We start from the raw sequence: 16109 nt of genomic DNA, 5'->3' as shown, positions 1-16109 counted from the left end.
CTAGGAGGTAAGTGCATCAGATACATGGTATACAGTATATACTGTACACTGTGCAATGCTTATCTGTGCCTAGGAGGTAAGTGCATCAGATACATGGTATACAGTATATACTATACACTGCGTGCAATGCTTACCTGTGCCTAGGAGGCAAGTGCATCAGATACATGGTATATATTATATACTGTACACTGCGTGCAATGCTGATCTGTGCCTAGGAGGTAAGTGCATCAGATACATGGTATATAGTATATACTGTACACTGCGTGCAATGCTGATCTGTGCCTAGGAGGTAAGTGCATCAGATACATGGTATATAGTATATACTGTACACTGCGTGCAATGCTTATCTGTGCCTAGGAGGTAAGTGCATCAGATACATGGTATATAGTATATACTGTACACTGCGTGCAATGCTGATCTGTGCCTAGGAGGTAAGTGCATCAGATACATGGTATATAGTATATACTGTACACTGCGTGCAATGCTTATCTGTGCCTAGGAGGTAAGTGTATCAGATACATGGTATATAGTATATACTGTACACTGTGCAATGCTTATCTGTGCCTAGGAGGTAAGTGCCTCAGATACATGGTATATAGTATATACTGTACACTGCGTGCAATGCTGATCTGCGCCTAGGAGGTAAGTGCATCAGATACATGGTATATAGTATATACTGTACACTGCGTGCAATGCTGATCTGTGCCTAGGAGGTAAGTGCATCAGATACATGGTATATAGTATATACTGTACACTGCGTGCAATGCTTATCTGTGCCTAGGAGGTAAGTGCATCAGATACATGGTATACAGTATATACTATACACTGCGTGCAATGCTGATCTGTGCCTAGGAGGTAAGTGCATCAGATACATGGTATATAGTATATACTATACACTGCGTGCAATGCTGATCTGTGCCTAGGAGGTAAGTGCATCAGATACATGGTATATAGTATATACTGTACACTGCGTGCAATGCTGATCTGTGCCTAGGAGGTAAGTGCATCAGATACATGGTATATAGTATATACTGTACACTGCGTGCAATGCTTATCTGTGCCTAGGAGGTAAGTGTATCAGATACATGGTATATAGTATATACTGTACACTGTGCAATGCTTATCTGTGCCTAGGAGGTAAGTGCCTCAGATACATGGTATATAGTATATACTGTACACTGCGTGCAATGCTGATCTGCGCCTAGGAGGTAAGTGCATCAGATACATGGTATATAGTATATACTGTACACTGCGTGCAATGCTGATCTGTGCCTAGGAGGTAAGTGCATCAGATACATGGTATATAGTATATACTGTACGCTGCGTGCAATGCTTATCTGTGCCTAGGAGGTAAGTGCATCAGATACATGGTATACAGTATATACTATACACTGCGTGCAATGCTGATCTGTGCCTAGGAGGTAAGTGCATCAGATACATGGTATATAGTATATACTATACACTGCGTGCAATGCTGATCTGTGCCTAGGAGGTAAGTGCATCAGATACATGGTATATAGTATATACTGTACACTGCGTGCAATGCTGATCTGTGCCTAGGAGGTAAGTGCATCAGATACATGGTATACAGTATATACTATACACTGTGCAATGCTTATCTGTGCCTAGGAGGTAAGTGCATCAGATACATGGTATATAGTATATACTATACACTGCGTGCAATGCTGATCTGTGCCTAGGAGGTAAGTGCATCAGATACATGGTATATAGTATATACTGTACACTGCGTGCAATGCTTATCTGTGCCTAGGAGGTAAGTGCATCAGATACATGGTATACAGTATATACTGTACACTGCGTGCAATGCTTATCTGTGCCTAGGAGGTAAGTGCATCAGATACATGGTATATAGTATATACTGTACACTGCGTGCAATGCTGATCTGTGCCTAGGAGGTAAGTGCATCAGATACATGGTATATAGTATATACTGTACACTGCGTGCAATGCTGATCTGTGATAACAATGTAGGAGCTCACTGATTAAATGCTCCACGGTCAAGTGAGGAAAATATTTAGAACACACACACACACACACACACACACACACACACACACACACACACACACACACACACACACACATATACACACACAGATATATATATTTATCTATTTTGTTACATTACAACCAGTAATATTTTTGTATGATGTATCAGCACTGAATAGTATAGATTGGTGAAGTCAGAAAAATATGGGCAAATATTACATTTATGGGATAAAATAAATAAAAATTGCCATGTGCATGTGTATTCACCCCTCTTTCCATGAAGCCCCTAAAAATGTCTGGTGCAAAGAATTACCTGCGTAAGTCACCTGTTTAGTGCAGGAAGTCCACCTGTGTGCAATCTTGGTGTCCCGGGTTCTGTCAGTATATACACACCTTTTCTGCATGGCCACAGAGGCTGCAACATTATAAAACAAAAGGCTCCAGTAACCAAACAGCACCACGAAGACCAAGGAGCTCTCCAAACACCACCACGAAGACCAAGGAGATGTCCAAACAACACCTCGAAGACCAAGGAGATCTCCAAACAACACCATGAAGACCAAGGAGATCACCAAACAACACCACGAAGACCAAGGAGATGTCCAAACAACACCTCGAAGACCAAGGAGATCTCCAAACAACACCATGAAGACCAAGGAGATCACCAAACAACACCACGAAGACCAAGGAGATGTCCAAACAACACCTCGAAGACCAAGGAGCTCTCCAAACAACACCATGAAGACCAAGGAGATGTCCAAACAACACCACGAAGACCAAGGAGCTCTACAAACAACACCATGAAGACCAAGGAGATCACCAAACAACACCATGAAGACCAAGGAGATCACCAAACAACACCACGAAGACCAAGGAGATGTCCAAACAACACCACGAAGACCAAGGAGATCTCCAAACAACACCACGAAGACCAAGGAGATCTCTAAACAAGTCGGAGACAAAGTAGTAAGAGGTACAAGACAGGGTTAGGTTCTAAAGAAAAAAAAAATATATCCCAATCTCTGATGATCCCCAGAGCACCATCAAATCCCTGATCATCAAATGGAAAGAACATGGTACCACAACAAACCTGCCAAGAGAGGGCCGCCCACCAAAACTCTGTCCGGGCAAGGATGACATTAATCGGAGAGGCAGCACAGAGGCCAAAGGTAACCCTGAAGGACCTGCTGAGTTCCTGAGCAGAGACTGGAGGATCTGTCCATACGACCACAATAAGCCGTACACTCCATAGAGCCGGCTTTTATAGAAGCGTGGCCAGAAACAAGGCTTTATTTACAACCAAAAATTGGGAAACTCCCCAAATGTATGGAGGAAAGTTCTTTGGTCAGAAGAGACCAAAATTGAACTTTTTGGCCAGTAACTTAAATGCTATGTCAGGCGCCAAACCATCACAGCTCATCTAAGAACACCATCCCCACAGAGAAGCATGGTGGAGGCAGCATCATGCCGGAGAGATGTTTTTCAGCAGCAGGGACAGGGAAAATAGTCTGAGTCGTGGGGGAAGATGGATGGTGCGAAATACACGGATATTCGTGAGCAAAATCTGTGTCAGTGATGAGATTGGGACGGAGGTTTCAACTTCCAACAAGAAAATGACCCAAAGCTGCGGCTAAAACAACACTGGAGGGGAGTAAGGGGAACTGTGAAAATGTATTGGAGAGGCCGAATCACAGCCCAGACCTTAATCCAATGGAGAATCTGGTCAGACATGAAGACGCTGCTCACCAGAGGAAACCTCTAATGGAAGGAGCCGGAGCAGTTTTGCATTGAGAAATGGGCAAAAATCTCAGTGATAAGGTAAGATGTGGAAAACTCAGAGACTTATCCACAGCAAATTCCAGCTGTAATTGCCACAATTAGGAGTCTCCGCAAAGTGCTTACTTTAGGGAGTGAATAGTTATGCACACAAGGTTTTCAGTTATTTTGTCCTATTTGTTGTTTGCTTCACAATAATATTTTAAACTGAAATGTTCACAGCTGTAATCATGTTCTGTACATGAACTGATGCAAACCCTAAAAAAAAGTGACATTCCAGGTTGTGAGGAAGCAAAAATGTCATGGAGGATGAATACTTTCGTAAAGCATTGTAACACTTATTATCCTGTATTATACTCCAGAGCTGCACTCACTATTCTGCTGGTGCAGTCACTGTGTACATACATTACATTACTGATCCTGTATTATACTCCAGAGCTGCACTCACTATTCTGCTGGTGCAGTCACTGTGTACATACATTACATTACTGATCCTGAGTTACCTCCTGTATTATCCTCCAGAGCTGCACTCACTATTCTGCTGGTGCAGTCACTCTGTACATACATTACTGATCCTGAGTTACCTCCTGTATTATACTCCAGAGCTGCACTCACTATTCTGCTGGTGCAGTCACTGTGTACATACATTACTGATCCTGAGTTACCTCCTGTATTATTCTCCAGAGCTGCACTCACTATTCTGCTGCTGCAGTCACTGTGTATATACATTACATTACTGATCCTGAGTTACCTCCTGTATTATACTCCAGAGCTGCACTCACTATTCTGCTGGTGCAGTCACTGTGTACATACATTACTGATCCTGAGTTACCTCCTGTATTATACTCCAGAGCTGCACTCACTATTCTGCTGGTGCAGTCACTGTGTATATACATTACATTACTGATCCTGAGTTACCTCCTATATTATACTCCAGAGCTGCACTCAGTATTCTGCTGGTGTAGTCACTGTGTACATACATTACATTACTGATCCTGAGTTACCTCCTGTATTATACTCCAGAGCTGCACTCACTATTCTGCTGGTGCAGTCACTGTGTACATACATTACTGATCCTGAGTTACCTCCTGTATTATCCTCCAGAGCTGCACTCACTATTCTGCTGGTGCAGTCACTGTGTTCATACATTACTGATCCTGAGTTACCTCCTGTGTTATACTCCAGAGCTGCACTCACTATTCTGCTGGTGCAGTCACTGAGTACATACATTACAGGCAGTGCTTTTCCTGTAGTGGCCACTAGGTGTCCCCGCTCGCTCAGTCTCGGTTTGCTCTTGTTCTGGTTTCTTGTCCCGTCTTCTCGGTGTGTCTTGGATCTGTTGCTCGTTTTCTCGCACGGTGTAGGGCGACGCTGCTGTTTCTCCTCCGGTTTACGCTGTGGGTCTGGGGTCCGCGCGGCTCTATGTTGGGCTCCGGTGACCGCAGATACTCTCCAGAGGGTTTTCTGGAAATGATCAGTTTAGTGCAGCAGAATGTGGAAATCTGTGGGTGATTTCCGGTGAATATGGCAGATCCAATCCACCAGTTTATCCATCCGCAGGTGCCGCTGCTCGTCCTGCTGAGCTCACTGATTGGCTGCAGCGCTCACTGATTGGCTGCAGCGCTCACATGATGGGCCAGCCAGCCCTGACATCACTGGTGCAGATCCAGGACTGCAGCATCTAAGGAGGGGGATGTCCAAGTAGTAAATATTACATCCCCCTAAATGCAGGTGAACAATGACTGGGCGCAGAACTCACCGCGCGGCATTGATAAAGCACTTAGCTAAGTTCTAGAGCTCTTTCATGCACCAGGTGGCTCAGGATGAGCGGCACTATAGCTTCTTATCTGGGGGCCGCTGTGGAGCGTGGGATGGTGATGCCATGGGTGTGTGATACCGGGTGAAGCCTGTGCCCTCGGGGCATTGTGTGAGTGGCAGACAATACTGGGAAGGGACCGTAGAGAATCCTTACATAACCCCAGAATAGCATGCCGCGGGATTCCCGGAGACGCGGCACATTTACTGCTTCCTACCTCCGTGCCCGCCTGACATCCCCCGGGCCGCAGACCCTCATAAAGACAAGTATGTGTTTCCAGGCTGTACTGACGCCAGTGCCCCTGAGTGATGGCAGGCAGGAAGCCCAGAAAGAATAGTGCGGCCGTCAGCCTCCCCCAGCCTCTGTGCAACCAGCGCAGCCTGGGAATGGGAGACCGAGGACCGGATCACAACAGGTGGTCAGCCTCCCCCAGCCTCCGTGCAACCAGCGCAGCCTGGGAATGGGAGGCCGAGGACAGGATCACAACAGGTGGTCAGCCTCCCCCAGCCTCCGTGCAACCAGCGCAGCCTGGGAATGGGAGGCCGAGGACAGGATCACAACAGGTGGTCAGCCTCCCCCAGCCTCCATGCAACCAGCGCAGCCTGGGAATGGGAGGCCGAGGACAGGATCACAACAGGTGGTCAGCCTCCCCCAGCCTCCGTGCAACCAGCGCAGCCTGGGAATGGGAGGCCGAGCACAGGATCACAACAGGTGGTCGGCCTCCCCCAGCCTCCGTGCAACCAGCGCAGCCTGGGAATGGGAGGCCGAGCACAGGATCACAACAGGTGGTCGGCCTCCCCCAGCCTCCGTGCAACCAGCGCAGCCTGGGAATGGGAGGCCGAGGACAGGATCACAACAGGTGGTCGGCCTCCCCCAGCCTCCGTGCAACCAGCGCAGCCTGGGAATGGGAGGCCGAGGACAGGATCACAACAGGTGGTCGGCCTCCCCCAGCCTCCGTGCAACGAGCGCAGCCTGAGAATGGGAGGCCGAGGACAGGATCACAACAGGTGGTCAGCCAAGACCCCGAGCACACCCTGAATAGGGGATGATACAAGGGGGGAAAGAGATATATGGCCATAAACCAGCCTGAGGGGGGCCACACCCCAGACCCCGTAGGAGGGGCTGGACCTCATAGGGAGCGTCGGACCCCGAAGGGTGGGCGAGACCCCGTAGGAAAGGCCAGACCCTGAAGGGAGGACCGGACCCTGATTACTGGGACCCTCACTAATTTCAAGAACTGCAAAGTCCCATTTGAATGCAGCGGCGGTCCATTCATTCACTATGGGGCCATTGGAAATTGCTGAGCTCAGTACTTGGCTGTCTCCAGCAGTTCCATGGAGACTGGTGCGGAGGTCGAGCCTCAGCACATCTGCTCCATTCATTCTCCATGGGACTGCTGCAGACAGCCAAGTACTGAGCTCAGCAATTTCCAACAGCAACATAGAGAATAACCTGACCTCCGCTGCATTCAGACGCTCTGCGAGAACCCCGACTAATGTGTGTCAGCATATTCCACAGCACCCCGCAATTCACTGGAATCTTCTACAAAAAAGCATAGACATTACAGAGTCACACATAGTTCCTCACAAGAGGCGAGAGGTCCAGACCCGCAAGCTAAAATCTACGGAAATGGGGAGCTTACTAAATGCAGATTTATACAGTCACCACTAGAGGGAGCTCACTACATACAGATTGATACAGCCACCAGTAGGCAGAGCTCACTACATACAGATTTATACAGTCACCACTAGGGGGAGCTCACTACATACAGATTTATACAGCCACCACTAGAGGAGCTCACTACATACAGATTTATACAGTCACCACTAGAGGGAGCTCACTACATACAGATTTATACAGCCACCACTAGGCAGAGCTCACTACATACAGATTTATACAGTCACCACTAGGGGGAGCTCACTACATACAGATTTATACAGTCACCACTAGAGGGAGCTCACTACATACAGATTTATACAGCCACCACTAGAGGGATCTCACTACATACAGATTTATACAGCCACCACTAGGGGGAGCTCACTACATACAGATTTATACAGTCACCACCAGAGGGAGCTCACTACATACAGATTTATACAGTCACCACTAGAGGGAGCTCACTACATACAGATTTATACAACCACCACTAGAGGGAGCTCACTACATACAGATTTATACAGCCACCACTAGGGGGAGCTCACGACATACAGATTTATACAGACACCACTAGGAGGAACTCACTACATACAGATATATACAGCCACCACTAGAGGGAGCGCACTACATACAGATTTATACAGCCACCACTAGGGGGAGCTCACTACATACAGATTTATACAGTCACCACTAGGGGGAGCTCACTACATACAGATTTATACAGTCACCACTAGAGGGAGCTCACTACATACAGATTTATACAGCCACCACTAGAGGGAGCTCACTACATACAGATTTATACAGCCACCACTAGGGGGAGCTCACGACATACAGATTTATACAGACACCACTAGGAGGAACTCACTACATACAGATTTATACAGCTACCACTAGAGGGAGCTCACGACATACAGATTTATACAGCCACCACTAGAGGGAGCTCACTACATACAGATATATACAGCCACCACTAGAGGGAGCGCACTACATACAGATTTATACAGTCACCACTAGAGGGAGCTCACTACATACAGATTTATACAGTCACCACTAGGGGGAGCTCACTACATACAGATTTATACAGTCACCACTAGAGGGAGCTCACTACATACAGATTTATACAGCGACCACTAGAGGGAGCTCACTACATACAGATTTATACAGTCACCACTAGAGGGAGCTCACTACATACAGATTTATACAGCCACCACTAGAGGGAGCTTACTACATACAGATTTATACAGCCACCACTAGAGGAGCTCACTACATACAGATTTATACAGTCACCACTAGAGGGAGCTCACTACATACAGATTCATACAGTCACCACTAGGGGGAGCTCACTACATACAGATTTATACAGTCACCACTAGAGGGAGCTCACTACATACAGATTTATACAGCCACCACTAGAGGGAGCTCACTACATACAGATTTATACAGTCACCACTAGAGGGAGCTCACTACATACAGATTTATACAGCCACCACTAGAGAGAGCTCACTACATACAGATTTATACAGCGACCACTAGAGGGAGCTCACTACATACAGATTTATACAGTCACCACTAGAGGGAGCTCACTACATACAGATTTATACAGACACCACTAGAGGGAGCTCACTACATACAGATTTATACAGCCACCACTAGAGGGAGCTCACTACATACAGATTTATACAGTCACCACTAGAGGGAGCTCACTACATACAGATTTATACAGTCACCACTAGGGGGAGCTCACTACATACAGATTTATACAGTCACCACTAGAGGGAGCTCACTACATACAGATTTATACAGCGACCACTAGAGGGAGCTCACTACATACAGATTTATACAGTCACCACTAGAGGGAGCTCACTACATACAGATTTATACAGCCACCACTAGAGGGAGCTTACTACATACAGATTTATACAGCCACCACTAGAGGAGCTCACTACATACAGATTTATACAGTCACCACTAGAGGGAGCTCACTACATACAGATTCATACAGTCACCACTAGGGGGAGCTCACTACATACAGATTTATACAGTCACCACTAGAGGGAGCTCACTACATACAGATTTATACAGCCACCACTAGAGGGAGCTCACTACATACAGATTTATACAGTCACCACTAGAGGGAGCTCACTACATACAGATTTATACAGCCACCACTAGAGAGAGCTCACTACATACAGATTTATACAGCGACCACTAGAGGGAGCTCACTACATACAGATTTATACAGTCACCACTAGAGGGAGCTCACTACATACAGATTTATACAGACACCACTAGAGGGAGCTCACTACATACAGATTTATACAGCCACCACTAGAGGTAGCTCACTACATACAGATTTATACAGCCACCACTAGAGGGAGCTCACTACATACAGATTTATACAGTCACCACTAGAGGGAGCTCACTACATACAGATTTATACAGCCACCACTAGAGAGAGCTCACTACATACAGATTTATACAGCGACCACTAGAGGGAGCTCACTACATACAGATTTATACAGTCACCACTAGAGGGAGCTCACTACATTCAGATTTATACAGACACTACTAGAGGGAGCTCACTACATACAGATTTATACAGCCACCACTAGAGGTAGCTCACTACATACAGATTTATACAGCCACCACTAGAGGGAGCTCACTACATACAGATTTATACAGCCACCACTAGAGGGAGCTCACTACATACAGATTTATACAGTCACCACTAGAGGGAGCTCACTACATACAGATTTATACAGCGACCACTAGAGGGAGCTCACTACATACAGATTTATACAGTCACCACTAGAGGGAGCTCACTACATACAGATTTATACAGTCACCACTAGAGGGAGCTCACTACATACAGATTTATACAGACACCACTAGAGGGAGCTCACTACATACAGATTTATACAGCCACCACTAGAGGGAGCTCACTACATACAGATTTATACATCCACCACTAGAGGGAGCTCACTACATACAGATTTATACAGCCACCACTAGAGGGAGCTCACTACATACAGATTTATACAGCCACCACTAGAGGGAGCTCACTACATACAGATTTATACAGTCACCACTAGAGGGAGCTCACTACATACAGATTTATACAGCCACCACTAGAGGGAGCTCACTACATACAGATTTATACAGCCACCACTAGGGGGAGCTCACTACATACAGATTTATACAGCCACCACTAGAGGGAGCTCACTACATACAGATTTATACAGTCACCGCTAGAGGGAGCTCACTACATACAGATTTATACCGTCACCGCTGGAGGGAGCTCACTACATACAGATTTATACAGCCACCACTAGAGGGAGCTCACTACATACAGATTTATACAGCCACCACTAGAGGGAGCTCACTACATACAGATTTATACAGCCACCACTAGAGGGAGCTCACTACATACAGATTTATACAGCCACCACTAGGGGGAGCTCACTACATACAGATTTATACAGCCACCACTAGGAGGAGCTCACTACATACAGATTTATACAGCCACCACTAGAGGAGCTCACTACATACAGATTTATACAGTCACCACTAGAGGGAGCTCACTACATACAGATTTATACAGTCACCACTAGGGGGAGCTCACTACATACAGATTTATACAGTCACCACTAGAGGGAGCTCACTACATACAGATTTATACAGCCACCACTAGAGGGAGCTCACTACATACAGATTTATACAGCGACCACTAGAGGGAGCTCACTACATACAGATTTATACAGTCACCACTAGAGGGAGCTCACTACATACAGATTTATACAGACACCACTAGAGGGAGCTCACTACATACAGATTTATACAGCCACCACTAGAGGTAGCTCACTACATACAGATTTATACAGCCACCACTAGAGGGAGCTCACTACATATAGATTTATACAGCCACCACTAGAGGGATCTCACTACATACAGATTTATACAGCCACCACTAGAGGGAGCTCACTACATACAGATTTATACAGCCACCACTAGAGGGAGCTCACTACATACAGATTTATACAGCCACCACTAGAGGGAGCTCACTACATATAGATTTATACAGCCACCACTAGAGGGATCTCACTACATACAGATTTATACAGTCACCACTAGAGGGAGCTCACTACATACAGATTTATACAGCCACCACTAGAGGGAGCTCACTACATACAGATTTATACAGCCACCACTAGAGGGAGCTCACTACATACAGATTTATACAGTCACCACTAGAGGGAGCTCACTACATACAGATTTATACAGCCAGATGGGTGGCCACTGAATACTGAGGACGGAGGAGACGGGCAGTCACTGAATACTGAGGACGGAGGAGACGGGCGGTTACTGAATACTGAGGACGGAGGAGACGGGCGGTCACTGAATACTGAGGACGGAGGAGACGGGCGGTCACTGAATACTGAGGACGGAGGAGACGGGCGGTCACTGAATACTGAGGACGGAGGAGACGGGCGGTCACTGAATACTGAGGATGGAGCAGACGGGCGGTCACTGAATACTGAGGACGGAGGAGACGGGCGGTCACTGAATACTGAGGACGGAGGAGACGGGCGGTCACTGAATACTGAGGACGGAGGAGACGAGCGGTCACTGAATACTGAGGACTGAGGAGACGGGCGGCCCTGAATACTGAGGATGGAGGAGACGGGCGGTCACTGAATACTGAGGACGGACCCCCCCGTTCCTGCGGTGCGCTTGTCTCTTGCTGCGGTGCGCTTGTCTCTTGCTGCGGTGCGCTTGTCTCTTGCTGCGGTAGCTGTTCTCGTGCTGCGGTGCGCTGTTCCCTTGCAGCGACGCGCTGTTCTCTTGCTGCTGCGCGCTGTTCTCTTGCTGCTGCGCACTGTTCTCTTGCTGCGGTGCGCTGTTCTCTTGCTGCGGTGCGCTGTTCTCTTGCTGCGGTGCGCTGTTCTCTTGCTGCGGTGCGCTGTTCTCTTGCTGCGGTGCGCTGTTCTCTTGCTGCGGTGCGCTGTTCTCTTGCTGCGGTGCGCTGTTCTCTTGCTGCGGTGCGCTGTTCTCTTGCTGCGGTGCGCTGTTCTTTTGCTGCGGTGCCCTGTTCTCTTGCTGCGGCGCGCTGTTCTCTTGGTGCGGCGCGCTGTTCTCTTGGTGCGGCGCGCTGTTCTCTTGGTGCGGCGCGCTGTTCTCTTGGTGCGGCGCGCTGTTCTCTTGGTGCGGCGCGCTGTTCTCTTGGTGCGGCGCGCTGTTCTCTTGGTGCGGCGCGCTGTTCTCTTGGTGCGGCGCGCTGTTCTCTTGGTGCGGTGTGCTGTTCTCTTGGTGCGGTGCGCTGTTCTCTTGGTGCGGCGCGCTGTTCTCTTGGTGCGGCGCGCTGTTCTCTTGGTGCGGCGCGCTGTTCTCTTGGTGCGGCGCGCTGTTCTCTTGGTGCGGCGCGCTGTTCTCTTGCTGCGGCGCGCTGTTCTCTTGGTGCGGTGCGCGCTGTTCTCTTGCTGCGGCGCGCTTTTCTTTTGCTGCGGCGCGCTGTTCTCTTGCTGCGGCGCGCCGTTCTCTTGGTGCGGCGCGCCGTTCTCTTGGTGCGGCGCGCTGTTCTCTTGCTGCGGCGCGCTGTTCTCTTGCTGCGGCGCGCTGTTCTCTTGCTGCGGCGAGCTGTTCTCTTGCTGCGGCGCGCTGTTCTCTTGCTGCGGCGCTCTGTTCTCTTGCTGCGGCGCGCTGTTCTTTTGCTGCGGCGCGCTGTTCTCTTGGTGCGGCGCGCTGTTCTCTTGGTGCGGCGCGCTGTTCTCTTGGTGCGGTGCGCGCTGTTCTCTTGCTGCGGCGCGCCGTTCTCTTGGTGCGGCGCGCCGTTCTCTTGGTGCGGCGCGCCGTTCTCTTGGTGCGGCGCGCCGTTCTCTTGGTGCGGCGCGCCGTTCTCTTGCTGCGGCGCGCCGTTCTCTTGCTGCGGCGCGCTGTTCTCTTGCTGCGGTGGGAATGTCTGCGCTGGATGCTGGGGTCCGTGCATTGTCGCGTTGTGGAATCCTCGGTCTCCGGGGGCCGCGCTGCTGCAGAACATTCTGTTCTCTGGGCAGGAAGCATTGATGGCATATACAGGGGAGGAGAGGCCGCAGCCGAAGATACGCCGAGCGCAGGAACAATTCATCTGCTTGGATGGAGTTTATAACTTCCTTTTTCTGTCTGGAAAGATCCTCAGGATGTAAACATTATATACGAGGGACAATACGGCCGCGGGCGCTGTATACAGCGAGGCCGTGTCTCCAGCCTCGGGGTGTATGGTATGTGCACTACACGGGAGAAAGTCATTGCACCCCATTAAATCATTATTTCAGCTCAGATGTTATAGGTGTGTTCAGAAGCTTGCTGACTGTTTCCAACTAGCAGAATTGTGATTGCAGCTCTGGAGAATAAGGTCATGTTCATGTACAGTAATATTTGGACAGGGAATAACATATTATTTTGGGAATAATTCTTTAGGATGAATGATATTCTGGCCGCTGCCACCACTGGAGGGCGCTATTCGCTGTATACTGCTGTACGTGAAGAGCTCCCCCTAGTGGTAGTTACAGTGAGGAATAGGTTTTAGATTTGCTGTTACAGTGGAGGGGGGCAATATTTGTCAGGGCCCCTGGTATCAGCAGCACCGTCCTGAGGACGGCCGGGATAGCAGGAGAATAGCAGCGAGTGTAGAGGAAGCCTCCGCCATTATTATCTGCTGTATTACGCTGTCCTGGGAGGACATTGCACTAAGTGGCTCTTCCCTTATGTCATGATCTGAGAGCAGACTTCAAAGGGAGGACGTCTCAGACAATAAGACGTGTGATAGAAATGTCAGCAGCTCCTCAGACGACGTCCGGACACACTGCTACCGCCACATGGAGGGGAAATGCAGGCTGACCTCCGGGTCTATGGGAGCCAGCGCCGGCCTGGGGAGGAGGAAACCAACGTTTATCTGGATTGATTGATGGCTAGGTCAGGTGATTGATGGTCAGGTGACTGCTGAGACCATTGATTGACGGCTTGCTCAGGTGACTGCTGAGGCCATTGATTGACGGCTTGGTCAGGTGACTGCTGAGACCATTGATTGGCAGTTAGGTCAGGTAACCGTTGAGGCCATTGATTGACGGCTTGGTCGGGCGACCGATGAATGGTGATGGTCACATGACTGAGGCGTCTAAAGACCGCGGTCGTCGCCCGTCCTATCCTCTGTGTGTGGATAGGGCTGACATTTGTGCGCTCTGTCTCTGGACGGATAACTACATTATATTGACATAGTAAAGTTAGGTCTATTAAATTAAAATCTCAAATCCCTGGTTGATAAGGGGTTAAAGGCTCCTGCCCCCTCTGGACGGCGCCCCCTGCTGACCGATCCGTGCATTGTGCGGCCGGTCCGTGGTGCGCAGTGTACGGTGCAGGGTGTTACTGGGAAAGTCTTAGCGCAGCCTCCTTCGAGGCCTCACAATGGACGACCTGGAGGCTGCAGACGGGGGACGATCGGGGGACGATCGGGGGAGGATCGGGGGAGGATCGGGGGGCGATCGGGGGGCGGCCGGCGCCTGATATTATTCTCCATGATAACCTCTCACTTCTCTGTTTCCTGCAGGAAAGCGTCCACACGACAAGATGGCCGAGAAGAGCTAAGGCTGGGTGAGCACTCGCTGCGGGGCTCGTACGCGGGCCACGACCTGACGCTATGGTCTGAGGATGATGTGGATGGGGGGGCGCCACGACCTGACGCTACGGTCTGAGGATGATGTGGATGGGGGGCCACGACCTGACGCTACGGTCTGAGGATGATGTGGATGGGGGGCCACGACCTGACGCTACGGTCTGAGGATGATGTGGATGGGGGGCCACGACCTGACGCTACGGTCTGAGGATGATGTGGATGGGGGGCACCACGACCTGACTCTATGGTCTGAGGATGATGTGGATGGGGGGGTCACGACATGACGCTACGTTCTGAGAATGATGTGGATGGGGGGCCACGACCTGACGCTATGGTCTGAGGATGTGAATGGGGGGCCACGACCTGACGCTATGGTCTGAGGATGTGGATGGGGGGCCACGACCTGACGCTATGGTCTGAGGATGTGAATGGGGGGCCACGACCTGACGCTACGGTCTGAGGATGTGAATGGGGGGCTCGGCATACTGTGGTCTCGTCTCGTTCCTCAGTGAGGTTTCCCATGTTTTCTTTGGGATTTTACTTTGCACCTTTCATTTTTGCTGCGTTTGTAAATCCTCCCCGGAGGCCTCGTGCAGACACCATCGATGTGCGGGGGCTTCACATTACTGATGGGCCGTATATAGGGAGGAATCGTAGGATGAGCCCAGTAACCACAGGAGGAAATGCCAGAGATGTCGGGGAGCGGGGGCTTCTCTCTGAGGATCGCTCCTCACCACTAAAGAAGTACCAGAAATCATCACCATGAATCACAGATGACGCCTCCTCCATCCGCAGCCAGGAACGAGGGGAGCACTGATGAGCAACTCCCACCCCTCCTGCTAGATCTCAGTACTCCGGGCAAGAGAAAAGGCTCGGCCAATCAGTGCCCGGACCCCAGACTGATACATGCCACCTGCACTGATACATTGTAACACTCCACCAGCCCGGACCCCAGACTGATACATGTCACCTGCACTGATACATTGTAACACTCCACCAGCCCGGACCCCAGACTGATACATGTCACCTGCACTGATACATTGTAACAATCCACCAGCCCAGACCCCAGACTGATACATGTCACCTGCACTGATACATTGTAACAATCCACCAGCCCGGACCCCAGACTGATACATGTCACCTGCACTGATACATTGTAACACTCCACCAGCCCGGACCCCAGACTGATACATGTCACCTGCACTGA

At 49.5% G+C, this 16109-nt stretch overlaps 1 protein-coding gene across 1 annotated transcript in view; it reads left to right on the top strand.

Moving 5' to 3' along the window:
• Nucleotides 1–16109, top strand: part of MINDY4 (MINDY lysine 48 deubiquitinase 4) — a 189413-nt gene that overhangs the window by 11235 nt on the left and 162069 nt on the right. Inside the window, exon 6 of the mRNA XM_075315756.1 lies at nt 14837–14880. Coding sequence (XP_075171871.1) covers nt 14837–14880 — 44 coding nt within the window. The remainder of the gene's footprint in view (nt 1–14836; nt 14881–16109) is intronic.

The sequence above is a fragment of the Anomaloglossus baeobatrachus genome, chromosome 6 (assembly GCF_048569485.1).
Source record: "Anomaloglossus baeobatrachus isolate aAnoBae1 chromosome 6, aAnoBae1.hap1, whole genome shotgun sequence".
Lineage (NCBI taxonomy): Eukaryota > Metazoa > Chordata > Amphibia > Anura > Aromobatidae > Anomaloglossus > Anomaloglossus baeobatrachus.
This window is presented reverse-complemented; position numbering and strand designations above follow the sequence as displayed.